Source organism: Zea mays, chromosome 3, assembly GCF_902167145.1.
Source record: "Zea mays cultivar B73 chromosome 3, Zm-B73-REFERENCE-NAM-5.0, whole genome shotgun sequence".
In the NCBI taxonomy this organism is placed as follows: domain Eukaryota; kingdom Viridiplantae; phylum Streptophyta; class Magnoliopsida; order Poales; family Poaceae; genus Zea; species Zea mays.
This window is the reverse complement of record NC_050098.1, coordinates 38378567-38394677: the sequence shown is the minus strand read 5'-3', so window position 1 is coordinate 38394677 and position 16111 is coordinate 38378567. Positions and strand designations below refer to the sequence as shown.

General features: G+C 43.4%; 1 protein-coding gene across 4 annotated transcripts; it reads left to right on the top strand.

The window, feature by feature from the left end:
• The first annotated feature begins 1958 nt into the window (after positions 1 to 1958).
• On the top strand, positions 1959 to 15382 carry LOC103649968 (uncharacterized). Of its 4 annotated transcripts, none has more exons than XM_008675662.3 (12): positions 1959 to 2950; positions 3047 to 3828; positions 4311 to 4541; positions 5077 to 5206; positions 5918 to 6070; positions 6178 to 6416; positions 6509 to 6578; positions 6752 to 6958; positions 8115 to 8344; positions 11903 to 11981; positions 12051 to 12188; positions 14624 to 15382. In XM_008675662.3, the coding sequence occupies exons 1-12, from the start codon at positions 2171 to 2173 to the stop codon at positions 14633 to 14635; spliced, it is 3051 nt and encodes a 1016-aa protein (XP_008673884.1). In that variant the 5' UTR covers positions 1959 to 2170; the 3' UTR covers positions 14636 to 15382. The 4 variants fall into 4 exon arrangements, 3 of the variants coding, with proteins under 3 accessions (XP_008673884.1, XP_008673882.1, XP_008673883.1); XM_008675661.3 differs by having other exon boundaries at positions 1996 to 2950; positions 3035 to 3828; XM_008675660.3 differs by having other exon boundaries at positions 1959 to 3828.
• The last annotated feature ends 729 nt before the right edge of the window (positions 15383 to 16111 follow it).

Genomic DNA, 16111 nt, shown 5'->3' with positions numbered 1-16111 from the left:
ACCGAAGCCCAGCCTTAAAAAAGCTTCGGAAGATCACAACTTCATTCTCTTCGGGAGTAGACACAGTCCTCTCTCCGTCATCAGCCCTTACAATAGACATGTCCCGAAAATATCTTCCCCTCATATTGTCAAGATGACTCTGTTTAATAGTTGATTTTCCAAAAACTGTATGACTTGGTCGCCAAGGTCGATCTTCGGAGTCTTCTCCACCACTTTCCACATCAAAACTGTCGCTATCACCAGTATCTTCAGACAAGCCTTCCAAAATCTCCCTGGTAATCTTCTCTGTATTTGTCTTTGCCATTAATTTAAGAAAACCAAGATTCTTCTCTTCAGAAAGGCTCAGTTTCGCTTCAGCAACAACTTTTTTATCTTGAGACATCTTCGGAGGTGATGAAAAACTGCTCTCGAATATGAAGCTTAAAAACTCAAAGCCAAGAAAGTGTTGGTGCGCAAGGGCTAAAAATTAGGCAAGCAAAAACAGATGGCAAGGGAGTGTGTCAAATGAATCCGCGATGTGCTCTTATTTATATGCCGAGTACGTCGAAAACTGAAGGGTCCCGCTTGTCAGTGGCTGTGGCTATTCTAGCAAAGGGAAGGTGTTTTTTCGGACCTTCGGCTCGGAGCCTTCGTCCATATCACAATCTGAATTTATCATTCTAACAAATTAATATTGCGAGGGGCTACTGTTGGGGGCCTTCGGCTTCCGAAGGTCCTCAAAAACATGATTTAACAATATTTCTGGAGTACAATGTGTGAACAGATATCTTCGGACCTGAGTTAAAACCACAACGTGAAGAAGCACAGAAGGGGTACGAAGGATGGCGCGGAGCCAAAGCTGTGTGTAGAAGAGCTTCGACACGATAGCGGAAAGGGAAACTGACTTAAAGATGAAAAGACTATTTAGACCTCGATGAATTATTATAGAGTTATTAGCAGATGTAAAGGGCATAGGTGTAATTTTACATGAGTTGTGTCCTGTGCCTATAAATAGATGAACAGTAACCCTGTACTGTTCACGCTGACTTGCATTTACTTTTGCGTCACGTTTGTACTTTTACCTTCTTTCAAGTCAAAGGTATATTTGTAACTCGATATATTTCTATTTTTCATAGCAATAAAATAGAAATGAGCTGATGATAATACATAATTGTTTATGTTATCTTTTATATTTTATGTAATTCCTTCTTCATTATGATATGTAATGTTTACGAAGGTATGTCCTTCATAACCTTCGTCCGAAAATCATTACATTCCAAGTGGAATAATGCTTCGAAGGACGAAGGACTTTAACGTTTAACATTTTTTGTGTTGCCTTGTTCTTAACTCTTAGCATTTGAGCACAAGTCCCCAACAAATAAATTTATCAAACTTCCAACTCCCTCTAAGACAGAAAAAACGTACCGATTGAATTGAAGGTGCTACTTGAGCCACACAATACTAAGAAAGTAGACAGAATAATGTAGCTGTGATGTGTGACATGAACTAGAGGTTAGAACAGCGAACTCCGATTTCATACGAGTTTTATTACAAAAGAATTCAGTTATGAAATGGAATTTCGAGTGTATCTCTGAAAAAAGTGTTCGCTGGAACTACTTTTGATTGTTTTGCCGATCACAACAAACTTATTTGAAGTGCAGCCTTTCATAAGCTGTATCTTGCTTATTTATATAAGCCAAAAAGTGTGGTACCGAATAATGCTATATATGAAGAAATATTTTGATTTTACTAAAATTATAGTATCGTGTCACAATATATTGTATACCATGTCATTGAAATATTGTGATACGAGAAAATTTCGTTTCCAAATAGGGTCTAAACTTTAGCAAGTGGAAAAAATGGACCTTATCCGTGGTTAGATGATTAGATTGTAAATTGCTGACGGAAGTGGGATCCCATGACAGCGATTAGCGTGTTGGTGACCATAATAGTCCGTGCCAGCACGATCGTTCTTTTCTGCCTTTTGCTGGCCTCTCCAGATATTCAAACCCAACCGCATGGGATCAGATCAATTCTCCCCACCCCGACGGCCCCACCCACCGCTTCTCTCTCTGTTCCTACAATGACCCACCGGTCAGCCCAGCCGGAGAACGCCGCCCGCTCCCCCGGCGTGCCGCCGCTGTAATTCTTCCTCCTCCACCCAGAGCTGCACGTCCGCGCCTTGCCACCGATGGATCCCGCGCCCGATCAGCTCTCTATCTCCGCCTCTGCCCCGTTCCCCACCATCCCGGCTGCCTCAAGCCCCAGGCCCCGCGCCGCGAGGACGCGGCGCCATGCCGCGCCCTTCCGGTCGGACCACCCCACCGCCGGGAGCTGGCGCTCCGGGATCGATCTCCCGCGCCGTCCTTCGGCCTCCGCCTTTTCCCAGCAGGAGCGTTATCCTTCCGTGGCCTCCTGGAGCGCCTCTCGCGACGCCAACTTTGTGTTCGGGAGCGGCGTGGCCGGTGCGCCGGAGATGAGGAGGAGCTTCTCGTCTGGATCCGGTGAGGCATCGTTGGCTGAACTTTCGTACGCAGTTCACAGGTTCGCGTTGGACGGTTCTGGCAGGCCAAGCGACATTGACGCTCCCGGAGGAGAAGGTACGCTTCCAGTGACAGACTCCGGTGGTCGCTTTGGGGCCCGTGGATGCAGTTCCACTTTGTATGAGGGCTTCTCTCTGGATTCTATTCACCATCAGACTGAGCACCTCGATGAAGAACGTGGAGTCCCGTCTCAAACCATACAATGCGAGAGTGTGGGGATGCGATCATTAGCTTCACCAACCCGCACTGATGAGAATGCTCCCATTGAATTTGCAAAGAGAGGGGACAGCTTGCCCATTCAAGATTCTGTGGATCAAAGTAGAAATTCTGGACATGATGCTAATGCCCACCATGATTTCTTTGTTTTTGGTGGACATGCTGGGTCCAATAGCTTCGCTACCAATGCAACTCAAACTAATACCAGTAAGGTACATTCAGCTGATAAAGAAACTGTAACATGTAACTCTGAACAGCTAAATACTTCAGTTTCTAAAGATGGAAATTGCATCAAGTTCATTTTGCAGGATGCAAAGCATGTGTTTGGTTCAAGTGACAATGATCTTCCAGGTTCGGAACCTTGTGAAATTTCTACCACGGTGGAAACACCGGATACTATAACCTCTAGCTTTGGATCTGAAGATGGGATCGTGACGGTTTCTTCCATAAAGGTGCCTTGCAATATTGAAGTAGTACCAGCCTCAGAACTTGTTGAATGTCAGCCATTTGATGAGAAATCTTTCACCTTTGACGACCAAAATGTACCATATAGGAACAAAGGAGGGGTTAAGGGTATGGGCATGAACAGAGGAGCTTTTATGCCAAATAAGTCCTCAGCAAACCAAGCTTCTTTTGAATCAGTCTCAAGAAGCGGGCATTGTTCTAAAAAAGTGTCTCCTGAAGAAAAGTTAAATTTGAAAGAAGCCAGTAGCTCTTTGCAAACAACAGAAAGTGGGCATGCTGAAGCAGAGTTTACGTCTGCAGCAAATACGGAACATTCTGGTCAATCCGATTTCATATTTTCTGCATCAACTTTCCATCAAAGCATGTTGCACCCGCAAAGACGACATAACAAGAAAAAAAGTGGAGGAATGGGTAATCATGCTAGCTCTATTCAAAGTCTCCCTTCATCCGCCATTGGACTCGCATGCTCAGAAGTCTCAGGAAGTCAGCAATGTGTGGATTTAGCTGCCAAGTGGACTGAATACAACAAAATAGAACCTAACAGGGTTGCAATCAGCAGAGGAGCCAGATGCTCAACATCAGAAAACTTTGGAGACCATGACAATTGTGAAACATGGCGATTAAGGTACCTGCATGACCTACTCTTGTGTCACCCTTCAACTTATTTAGCTAGGATGCACTTCTGCAAGGGTTGAACCACTCAAATTATTCAAGTAGTGGCAGAACACCTTGTGAAGCCATTTAGAAGTTCGGTTATATAGACTTCTTACAGTTCAGCAATTGGTTTGTTGGTTATATTTTTTTTTGTTATCTCTACTTCGAAATATTGATTACAAAACGTTTTGCTGGATTGCGGGTCAAAAAGTTGATTTCCATGCATGGTAGATTGCTAGGAACATTTCTGACTAATAAATAACAGAAAGAGAAACATATTTTGAGTTTTATAGGGAGATTGAGTGGCTTTACTGTTTGCGCTTCATTCACAAGGTACTGTAATTACTGCAGTTCCCGCACTGGTACTATTACACCGTCTGGTTGGGATGGCTTGGGCTTTATGTTCTTTATGATATTCAATGTTTTAAAGCTAAGCTGTGTATTTTGTTGTAGGGGAAACCAAGCATATGCAGAAGGATTGTTAACTAAGGCTGAAGAATGCTATACCCATGGGATTGATTCTTTTTCTCCAAATGAAGTTTCAAGAAAAGCATTAATGCTGTGCTACAGCAATCGAGCAGCTACTCGGATGTCTCTGGGTAAGATGAGAGATGCCCTATCTGATTGTCAAGAAGCCATTGATATTGATTCCAGTTTTCTCAAGGCACACGCCAGAGCCGCCAAGTAAGACCAATGCACAAACTTCAACACTAAACTATTGGGGTTTGTAACTTTGTATTCATGTTAAATCTATTCAGACAATTTTGCAGCAATGGTATTTTGTCTTATAGGAAATCCAAGGAAACATCCTACTATTTTAACGAGCTCTTGGGATTATATTTTAACTCACCCTAACTGATATAGAGTGTTGCATACTTGCATCCAGATCTCAAAATAAATAAATATTTCATGCAACTAAGTTTAAGATTCAATAATACCTTAACATGTCCAACTCCTGCACATAATTTGTGTTTTCATGTCGCTGACTTTGGGAAGGGTGTTACTGGCCTTGCTATTTTGATATCCATAATCTAGAAAACAATTACTGTGAACTATTGATGCAGGCAGGAGTTATTTATAAAATTATCTTAAGATAAGGTCCATTTAATAACTATTGTTCGATGATACATTTAGCTAGTCGCAAGTGTGTAGCACCCTTACTATCCCATTGTCCATTATTAACATATTAACTTCTTTTATGCTTATCTAATGACTCTAGCTGCCTACTTGCCCTGGGGGATGTTGAAGAAGCACAAAAGGCTTTTGAGATGTGTTTAAAGTCTAATCATCTATCAAGCTTGGACCATAAAATTGTAGAAGAGGCTTCTGATGGTCTACAAAAAGCTAAGGTAGCATACAGACTAAATTTCTGCTTCCATGCCAGATTTTTCAGGTTAAATGTAACCCAAATGGCCAAATTAACTATACCTCCGTCCTAAATTATAGGTTGTTTTGGCTTTTGTAGATACATAGCTTTTACTATGTATTTAGACAATGTATATCTCAGTGCATTGCAAAAGCTCTGTACCTAGAAAGGTCAAGAAGGACCTATAATTTGATACGGAGAGAGTACCATTTGAACAATTATTTGCGTACATGATAACTACCCAGCAAACCGTTGGCAACATTTTGCTAAAATACATCAGCTGTGATAATGATCAGTGGGGCTTGATCCTGCACGTCGTTGACACATTCAGTCTTATATTGTTCAAACTGTGACATTCGAGAAGTATGAAAGAAAATCTATTTATGAGGAATGTACACATACAAGGTCGACTGTATTGGATAATGCTTGTCTGGATTCTGCACCCAACTTTACTGTTATTAGCATGGTTTTTAAAGAGGTAAGGCGGTCCAAGGCGTTGGAGCACCGCCTGGACGCCTAGGCGACGCCTAGGCGAGGTAGGCGGGCAAAGCGCCTAGGCGTTAGACCACCGCCCGGACACCTAGGCGACGCCTAGGCGTCGCCTTAAGAACAGAGGTTATTAGAACACATGTTATCAAAAGAATCTGCTATAAGGAACTTCATAACACAATCAGTTTCTGTATTTTTTTGGCAGAAAATATCTGGTTTAATTAGTCATTCTGAGGAGTATCTTATAAAGAAAGCATTTGACAAGATACCCAGTGCCTTACAAATGATCTCTGATGCTTTGTCCATAAGTATTTATTCAGATAAGTTAATGGAGATGAAAGCAGAAGCACTGTTACTGGTCTGTATTTACGGTAAACTTATTTTGCCTTGCATACAGCATTACTAAGTTTCATCTTTCGACTGGTATTTTTTGGCGTAACTGTTAGTTTTGTTGGACTTTAACAGTTGCAGCGATATGAAGAAGTAATTCGGTTTTGCGAAGAAACTCTTTATGTAGCAGAAAGAAATAGTGTGTGTTTGTGTCTTGACAAGCAGTCAGAAAGCAATAACATGGTCAACAATACTTGCTTTGTGAAATTGTGGCGTTATCATCTTATTGCTAAGTCATATTTCTTCCTTGGAAAGCTTGAAGAGGCTAACCAGTTCTTAAAGAAGAATGATCAAATAAAAGTCATGGGGTGCAGGTAATATTTTGTTACCAATGCAATACTAGTTTGGGTTGTTTCCTTGTATAACTGCTTATATGGTTTGCTAATTTCGAGAGAACACTGGCTAGGTGTGGGAATCAATCTCAGGACTCAATTTTATCATTCTCCATGGCTATCTCTGAACTATTGCGGCTTAAAGTACGTCATATGCTAGCCTTGGGCTACTAATCTATCTACCCATGCATTTTCAGCATTCTCTTTGCCCTGCGATGTTGTTATATATCATGTGCGTACATGATGTCCTTTGTCTTCAGTAAAGTTTGCAAGAATTTTACACTAACGTTATCAAATTCTTGTTTGCTACATTTCAGGCTGCTGGCAATGAAGCATTCCAATCTGGTAAATATTTGGAGGCTGTGGAACATTATACTGCTGCTTTGATGAGCAATAGCGAGTCCCTACGCTTTTTAGCAGTCTGCTTTTGTAACCGTGCAGCAGCATATCAAGCAATGGGTCAAATTTTAGATGCAATTGCAGATTGTTCACTGGCTATAGCCCTTGATGCAGATTATGCTAAGGTTGGTGCATTATCCTCCTGTTGTATCAAATAAAATGCTCGTATGACTATGTTCTCCAACTCTTTCTAGATAAAACAACCAGTTTGATATTGTGATATCATGCCCATTTGTTTTATCATGTAGTCATGTGCTTGAGCTGGCTCATATACTGAAAGTTTTCCAATATTTCCTTGTTCGCATGAAAAATGAAGCCCTTTGAACTTTTGGTTTCTATTTTCATCTTAATTTTACCCCAAACTAAGTAGATAATGATATATGGATAATGGTTATGACTTGTGGCTTTTTATCCCATCCATAGGCATGCTCCAAACAGATTTTGTGCTCAATTGCACACTGTAGTTTCTAAAACTTGGCTAGTGGGGGAAAGACCACTTCCACGGTATTTTGCTAAGAAGAGTTCAACCGGAGCCCAGCCGAGAAAGGTCATGATAGTTGGCACCCCTCATACATGGGGGTGCCCCTCCCTATGGTTTGGGCCTTAACTCGTGCTTTGAGGCCCAACCCACTATCAGCCACTTACACGAGGGCCCGCCTACCATAGGTCGGTTCACCCATGCTGACTAGGGAAACTAGTGAGTCACTTTTTTACCCAGTCTAAAATTTGCTCCCATGGGGATTCTTCGCATAGAGTTTCATATTTATTCTTTTTAATTAGTGGGTTGCCATGAGTTAGTGGTGATTCTTCTTTAATAACCAATGGTAACAAGCAAAATGATACCCACTTTTCCATCTTTTGTATTTACATTTACACTTTGATGTTGGGGGGACTTTTTTTAGTCCTTTTAATCATTTGAACTGCAGATCATTATTGTGTGTCGGTCATTGTTTTTCATGTAAATTTGGTGATTGACTAAACTAATGTTTGATATAATCCTTAGAACATTGACTTAATATTTTTCAATACACACAGTGATAGCATTTCTGAAATTAGTTAGCTAAGGACCATGGAAAATGTGTACGGATCAAATAATATCATCAGTGTGACACTCTAGAATGGCATGGCAGTAAACATTAATTGGGATTTCAGTGTGATACATTTTTTTTGGATATGTCTTGAGAAGGGCATTTTTCTCTTATGACATTTGGTTGTAATTCTTTCCGTGAATTAAAGTTCTCCCTGTAAATATGTAACCAATTGTGCTTGCTACGTTTTTAGGCTATTTCCAGAAGGTCTAGTTTGTATGAACTTATAAGGGACTATGGCCAGGCAGCAAATGATCTCCGTAGGTTGATTGCTCTTCTTGAGAAACAACTGCAAGAAGATATGACCATGCCAGTAGAGAGGTCTGAGAGTATTCGTAACAATCTGAATCGAGCCAATCTTCGGTTTTCTTCTTTGGAGCGGGATGCCAGAAAAGGGGCTTCATTAAATATGTATTTGATATTGTAAGTATTTGTTTAGAATTGTATTTTTAACTATTATTTTTCACGATTTATTCTCGGCATGTTAACTCTGAAACATCTTTGATTTAGTATTCTTTCTTTAGATGGTCGCTTTTGATTTTTTTTCTTGATCACAGGAGAACTGTGTATCTTTGTATGAGAGAAAGAGTGGACCCATACAGCACAACCCCCATAATCCCAGTTAAGAGGTGGTTGCACAAAGTGAATAAAAAACGATCACCTGATACAACAGATTAACCACAACCTAAACTGGCCTAATTAAGTTAATCCTAAACCATGTCTTTTACTGAACTCCTGAAGCTTTTTAGCTCCAGCCAGGCACCACAGATTCAACTCCTCCCTGAAAAATCGATGGGCTTCCATGAGAGAAGGGGATGCACCCTCAAAAACTCATTTGGTTCTATGGAGGCACAAAGTCCAAGCCCCTAAAATTACAGCACCGTCAAAGCCTTAAATGAAGGAGCTCAATGTTAGAGTGCGCTCTTTTTGGGGCAAAGGGACTAGGTTGATAACACAAGATTGACATTCATAGATTCATTATGGAGGAGCTCAATGTTAGAGTACTGTTAGGGTTTTGGGGTTAGTCCCCGTGTAATTAACTATATACCCTCAGTGTAATGGGCCAATTACTCAGCTTATATATATATGCTCACCCAACCCGGTTAGGGTTAGGGTTTCCCACATGGTATCAAAGCTAGGTTAGTTCCACTTCTCTCTCCCCTCCCTCCCCACCCCAACCGCTGCCCATTAGCCGCCGTCGCCTGTGCCTACCCATCAGCCGCCGCCGGTGCCCCCCACCGGCCGCCCTCCCCACTGCCGCCGCCGCCACCAACCACCGACCGCTCCTCCCCACCCACCGATCTCGACACCCTTCTTGAGTCCGATCCGATTACCCCTCCACCCTAGGCGCCCCGCCTCACACCGTTGCCTGCACGACGTGCGGCCTCAATGCCTCCACTCGCGCCTCTTCCCGCGCCACGTGCGGCCTCGTCGACCATGCCAGCGCCACGCGCGGCCCCGTCGACCACGCCTGCGCCACGCGTAGCCCCGTCGACCACGCTTGCGCCATGCACGGCCCCATCGACTCCTCCCGCGCTACGCGTGGCCTTGTCGACGAGCGCGGCTCGCTTCGCCGACCCCGTCGTCGTCTACCACCGACGCGAGCCGGCCGCGCCCGTGGCACCCAACGTCCTGGCGGCCCGCTCTGAGTTGCCTGTGTATCACCCGGTCGCCATCCACCGCGACCCCGGGCACGTCCACCCGATGGTGACTCGGCGCGTCGCCGATTTTCTTCGCCCCGTCGACCGGCTGATTCTGGCCGCTGATGACCCCACTCCTCCGGATGCCTCCCCTGTCCTCTCCATTCGCACCGCCCTCACTGACCCACACTGGTGTCGTGCTGTGGAGGAGTACGTGGCCCTGCTGGTCAACCACACCTGGGACCTGGTGCCGTGTACTCCAGGCACCAACGTGGTCACCGGCAAGTGACTCTTTCGCCACAAGCTGACCTTGGACGGCTCCCTCGACCGCTACAAGGCTCGTTGGGTCCTTCGGGGCTTCACCCAGCGCCCCGGAGTCAACTACGACGAGACCTTTAGCCCCATCGTCAAGTTCACCACCGTTCACACCGTCCTCTCCCTTGCCCTCTCCCGGGATTTGGCGATCCATCAGCTCGACGTCAAGAATGCCTTCCTCCATGGCACTCTAACGGAGACTGTCTACTACAGTCATCCCACCAGCTTCGTCGACGCCGCTCGCCTGGACCTGGTCTGCCGGCTGAACCGGTCCCTCTACGGCCTCAAGCAGGCGTCGCGAGCCTGGTACAATCGCTTCACCTCCTATTTGGCCTCCATCGGCTTCGTCGAGGCCAAGTGGGACACGTCACTCTTCATCTACCGACGCGGCGACGACACCGTCTACTTCCTGCTCTACGTCGACGACATTGTGCTCACGGCATCCACCGCTGATCTCCTACAACGCCCGATCATCGCCTTCCAGCGGGAGTTCGCGATGAAGGACCTGAGTCCCCTCCACCACTTCCTCGGCATCACCGCCGAATGCCGGCCCCAAGGTCTCTTCCTTCATCAACGCCAGTACACCATTGACATCCTGGAGCGGGCTGGCATGTCCGACTGCAAACCCTGCTCTACGCCTGTCGACACTCAGGCGAAGCTCTCTGAGGACGACGGGCCCCCGATCGTCGACGCGACGTCTTACCGCAGCCTAACTGGCGTGCTCCAGTACCTCACCTTCTCCAGGCCTGACATCGCCTACGTCGTCCAGTAGGTGTGCCTGCACATGCACACTTCGCGGGAGCCCCACCTCACCGCTCTCAAGCGGATCTTGCGCTACCTCGCGGCTCCCTCGACTACGGCCTCCTCCTCCGTCCATCCCCGACGTCGGAGCTTGTGGTCTACACCGACGCTAACTGGGTCGACTGTCCCGACACGCGCTGGTCCACTTTCAGCTATGTCGTGTTCTTCGGCGCCAACATCGTCTCCTGGGCCGCCAAGTAGCAGCCCATCGTCTCCCGCTCTAGGGCAGAGTCCGAGTACCCGTTGTGGCCACGGCGTGGCAGAAGCCTCCTGGCTACGCCAGTTTCTCCACGAGCTCCACAGCCCCCTCCAGCGCGCCAGCTTCGTCTACTGCGACAACGTCAGCGCGGTCTACCTCTCCACCAATCCCGTGCAACACCAGCGCACGAAGCACATGGAGATCAACCTGCACTTTGTCCGCGAGCGGGTCACCGACGGTGATGTTCGGGTTCTCGGTGTCCCACCACGCTGCAGTCGCTGACATCTTCACCAAGGGGCTGCCGTCGAGTGTCTTCGCCGATTTTCGATCCAGTCTCAACAGCTATACAAGATAGAGTTGTGACTACGGGGGGTGTTAAAGTACTGTTAGGTTTTCGAGGTTAGTCCCTGTGTAATTACCTGTATGCCCTCAGTGTAATGGGCTTGGCCCAATTACTCAGCTTATATATATATATATATATATATATATATATATATATATATATATATATATATATATATATATATATATATATATATATATGTGTGTATATATGTATATATGTATATATGTATATATGCTCACCCAACTCGGTTAGGGTTAGGGTTTCCCACACTCAATAATATCTAACTCTTTCCATGTAAGATAGCATCTCTTTTAATAGACATAACTAGCCAGTCTCATAATGGAGAGTTGGAGATTGTTCGATGTCCTAATGGACTTATATTTGTGATCAGAGGAAGTTAGTTTATAAAAATCCTCTTTGCAATATTGTCAACTCCAATCCCCACATTGCCACCCAGAGTTGGATAATTGCCTGCCAAAACTGATACCCATTTGTGCACCCCTATGGAAGGGAGCTGTTTTTTTATGCCTAATCTTACCTCCAAGGTTGGTTATTTTACTTTTTTCATTCAGCTGATGAGTGGTGGAAATAGTTTAGGGCATGCTAGAGCAAAGGAAATTCATGTGCTTTTGGTGGAATCACACGTTCATACAATTATTTGACCAATACATTTCTTTCAGAGGAATTGAGTCTTCTTCCTCTGCTGTGGATATAAAGAAGGCCTACCGCAAAGCAGCACTAAGACATCATCCAGACAAAGTATCGTATTATTTTTTCTCTCTATTGTGACTCTCATTGCTCTCTTGTCTAACAGTAGTTATGCCACAGGCCAGTAACTTTCTTGTCAGAAGTGAAAATATCAGTGATGCTGTATGGAGAGATATAACAAATGAAATACGCAGGGATGCTGATTATTTATTCAAAATAATTGGGAAGGCATATGCTATGCTTTCAGACCCTACAACGGTATGCATTACTGAGATATATTTTATATTTTTTCTTTGCTCTTGTTACTGGTGTTGTATTTTTTACTTTCTTTTTACCAGAACTTTCATGTCAAATGAGTGGGCATTATTTTGGATAAGGTTTATCCTGCCTGATGCAGTGATGTTGTTAATTACAATGGGCCACATTGAGATTATGTCAAATGTAGCAAATTATGTATAAAAAAGACAATGAAAGGAATAGGGATGAAAACGGTCGTTAAACGCTAAAACCATTTCTGTTTTCATATTTTATATCGGAAACACAATCGAAAATGGTAACTCCAGAAACGAAAACGAAATTGGTATTTCGAAAACATTTGAAACGAAAGTTTGTACGGAAAATACACCTGTAAGGTTGAAATTTGAAATACAATCGATAAATATATCAATATGAAAATATCTCAATATAATGAGTTCATAGTATAATAAGATCACAATTATCACAAATTGAAAATAAAACAAGTTCACAATCCACAAGTTCATAAATATCACAAGTTCACAATCCACAAGTTCATAAAGATCACAAGTTCACAATTCACAAGTTAACAAGTTCTCAAAGATCTCAAGTTCACAATTCACATGCATAACAAAGATCATAAGTTCACATACTCACATTTCACAAGTTGACAAGTTTGCAAAGATCACAAGTTCACAATTCACAATATAACAAGTTCACAATTCACAATATAACAAGTTCACAAAATTCTGATAATCGATTATGTTTCCGAAAATTACCCTTACCGATGAATCCGATCGAAAAAACCGAAAACAGTTTTCGGAATTCTGAAAAATTTCGGGACCTAAATTCGGAAAATTCCAACTAATTTCGGTAACCGAAGGAAACAGTCAGTAAAAAGCCACACCGATTTCGATACTGGTTTTGATGCAAAATTTCGATAACCGATTCCGTTTCCAAAAATTACCGTTACAGGTGAATCCGATCGAAAAAATCGAAAACGGTTTCTGGAATTCCCTAGAAAGGAATAGTGACTAAGAACATGGCCCCCCTCCTGCCTGCATCTGGTTTTAATCCAATGTGGCACTGATTTATGCCACATCATCTGGTTTTGTGCCATATCACTCAAGTTGGACTAAATTCTGCATCTTCTACCTTATCTCCCATGTCTGCCTCTATTACTTTGATCTGCACCCCGAGCGAACTGTTGTATGTGGCCACCTAGCTGTACAGCTGCTGGCTCATTGAGCCATAGGCTCGGTGCAAGAGAGCGCAGTTGCAACTCCAGGCAACAAGAGGATAGCTTTAGTGTCCTTGTTAATGCAGGCAGCGGCAGCGACGGGCACATCATTTTCACCTTGCAGATCAACTGCTCTTTCATTGGCAACTTGCAGTGGTGCAGTGTCACAGAGCAGAGTGCAGTGCACGTCCCTGTGCAGTTTTGTGTGGCCATGGACGATTGAGACATGTCCATGAACCTGATACTGCTCACCTTGCATGAACATGCCTTCGCGGCGTTCGTACTCTCACAGCCTATGATGGCTGCTTCATCGCCTCATTGGCTAATTGACAGTGCTGTCGGATAGGATCTGGCATTCTGGCCTTCATCTGCGATGACACCACCATCATTTGTGGAAGGTGACGCATGGACTTCGTTGAGCTCAGGGGCGGCGCTAGGAAGCAGTATGCAGCAATGGGGTGTACTGCTAGGGCTCATACTCTGGCTTCACTCTATTTGGTTGCTTTCCTAATTCCTTCTCAATGACCTTGCTGGTGCTAGCATAAACTGAAGTGGACAAAGAAGGGAAGGGAACACAGAAAGCAAAGACGAGAACTAGAGGATGGAAAAACAACAGAGTATGGACACTGGTTTCGGCACAGCTGCGGGCAGCAGGAAGCCTGGTGTTGTGGTCTAGGCATGGCCAAACAGCAGTTTAGAAGGATATGGAAGGGTTGGAATGGGGAGGAAGAGAACACGAGAGAAGAATGTTGCTAACGTGTGTGCCCATGATGCAGAATGGATGACGTGGATGCTAACACGGCAAAACTAGTGCCATGTAGGATAGAAATCAGCTTCAAATGGGCTTGGGTGTGGTTGACACAGAGGGGGCGAGGGGTTTGTGGTCTTACAAGTTATAAGATGGGTGTGTGTGTTGGGGAGGGGGGATAAATTGGACTTCTCTTATAATTTTCATATATCAAATTTCTATCTAATACTTGCACTGGTGGGTACTGCAGGACGTTGAACGACAACACACCTCGACAAAATATTATGCATGTTAACTTTTTTATTTCATAGTTCGATATTTCAATAATTTGTGAGGGTCAACATTTCTGCTATGGCTGTTGGTTTTCTGTGTACATTTGCCCATCAATATTTGCTGCTGTTACTTGTTTTCATTTTTAAACCAGAACATCATCAGCTGTATCCTATCTGTGTCATTTGCAATGTGCTGCAGAGAAGGGAATGATAACCTGGAGGTGGAGTGATAGAAAAGCAGTGCACATGTAACATGAGCAGCGGGAGCAATGAAAATGATGACAGGACCTCTTAGTGAGAGCATTTAATCATGAAGTTGGTACCGCACAAAGCTACCATACTGGAGAGGTCCTATGTGAAATTTTGTGTGCTCTCACCAACGATATGATGCCACTGGTGTTGTCCAATACCTAATCACAAATGTCAGTCGGAACATGTCCCACTTTTCTGACTGAGTGCTAATACCGTTACCCCCGGGGAGCAGTGGATCTTTGTGTTCATGCCTGATCACTGTTTCGTGTTCTCTGATGTTCCATTTGGATATGCAGATTGCATGAGTCTGAGCACCCGTGCAAAAGGCTAGTTTTTTTGTTTGTGAAGTTGATGTCAATATATCAGGTGCTGTGCATAGTAGCTTGGAGCAGTTCGAGTGGAATCAACAAGAGTGGATAGTGTAAATAGAGGTACACGTTTCTTGTACACCCCCTCACTCCACATTTGCAGGAGTGGCCGAAGCAAATGTTTTGTGGTATTTTTTTTTGTACATTATAGCTTTGTATAGGAAGTATCAGGATTTGTGTTTTCCCTCTTCCTGCTGTCTTCATTAAAATTATGTGTGTTTGTGTACTTCTTTAAAGTGTGGCATTTGTATAATTCTTAACCAAAGAGAAGGTTGAGCGATTCATTTGTTGCAAGTATAACAAATAAAATTGTATGAATGAACAGTGCATTTTATTGATCCGGCTGTGCATGTCTCGAGTTTTCACTGTGTTCAACGTGTCCGTGTTAGGCTCCACTCCACAATTGCTTCATGGACCAGCCACTAGCCTGTCGACGTCCGCGAGAAACCACAAACTGCCGCGGTATATCAACCAAATAATGCCAATCTTGTCGTTTCAAAAAAGTTTATACCACAGTAGATGAAAAATAAGGGCAAAGAACATAAAGAGCGAAAGGAATATTATTTCTATCTCATTCACATCGAAAATTGTTTCTTATGTCCTTTGGAGCTCTCGAGTTGATATGGTACGATCTTCTAAATTGTGTTTTTAGTTCATTTATTTATTTTATATGATATTTTTTTATAGTTATGAATTTATGATTTTTTAATCGTACCTTCGATTACAAATCTATAACCTAATAATAATAAGTCTGTATTCTAATAGTTAATAATTATTGGCTAAGTTATTGATTAATTTTTTTTTTAAAAAAATTGAATCTCAGTATGCGTGTGCGTCTTGTAAAAGAATAGAGAGAGATTAGCTAATAGCATAAAATGAAATATCCAGCTAAATAAAAGAAACATTTTGGTTGGCTCGCTCCCCTAGCTAAATGCAGCTAATTATATATTAGCTAATAAAGGATCTAAATAGTCTACTACCTCCATTTTGTTTTATAAGATACAGCTTGACGTGATACAATCTTCTAAATTGTACTTTAGTCATTTATTTATTTTATATGATGTTGT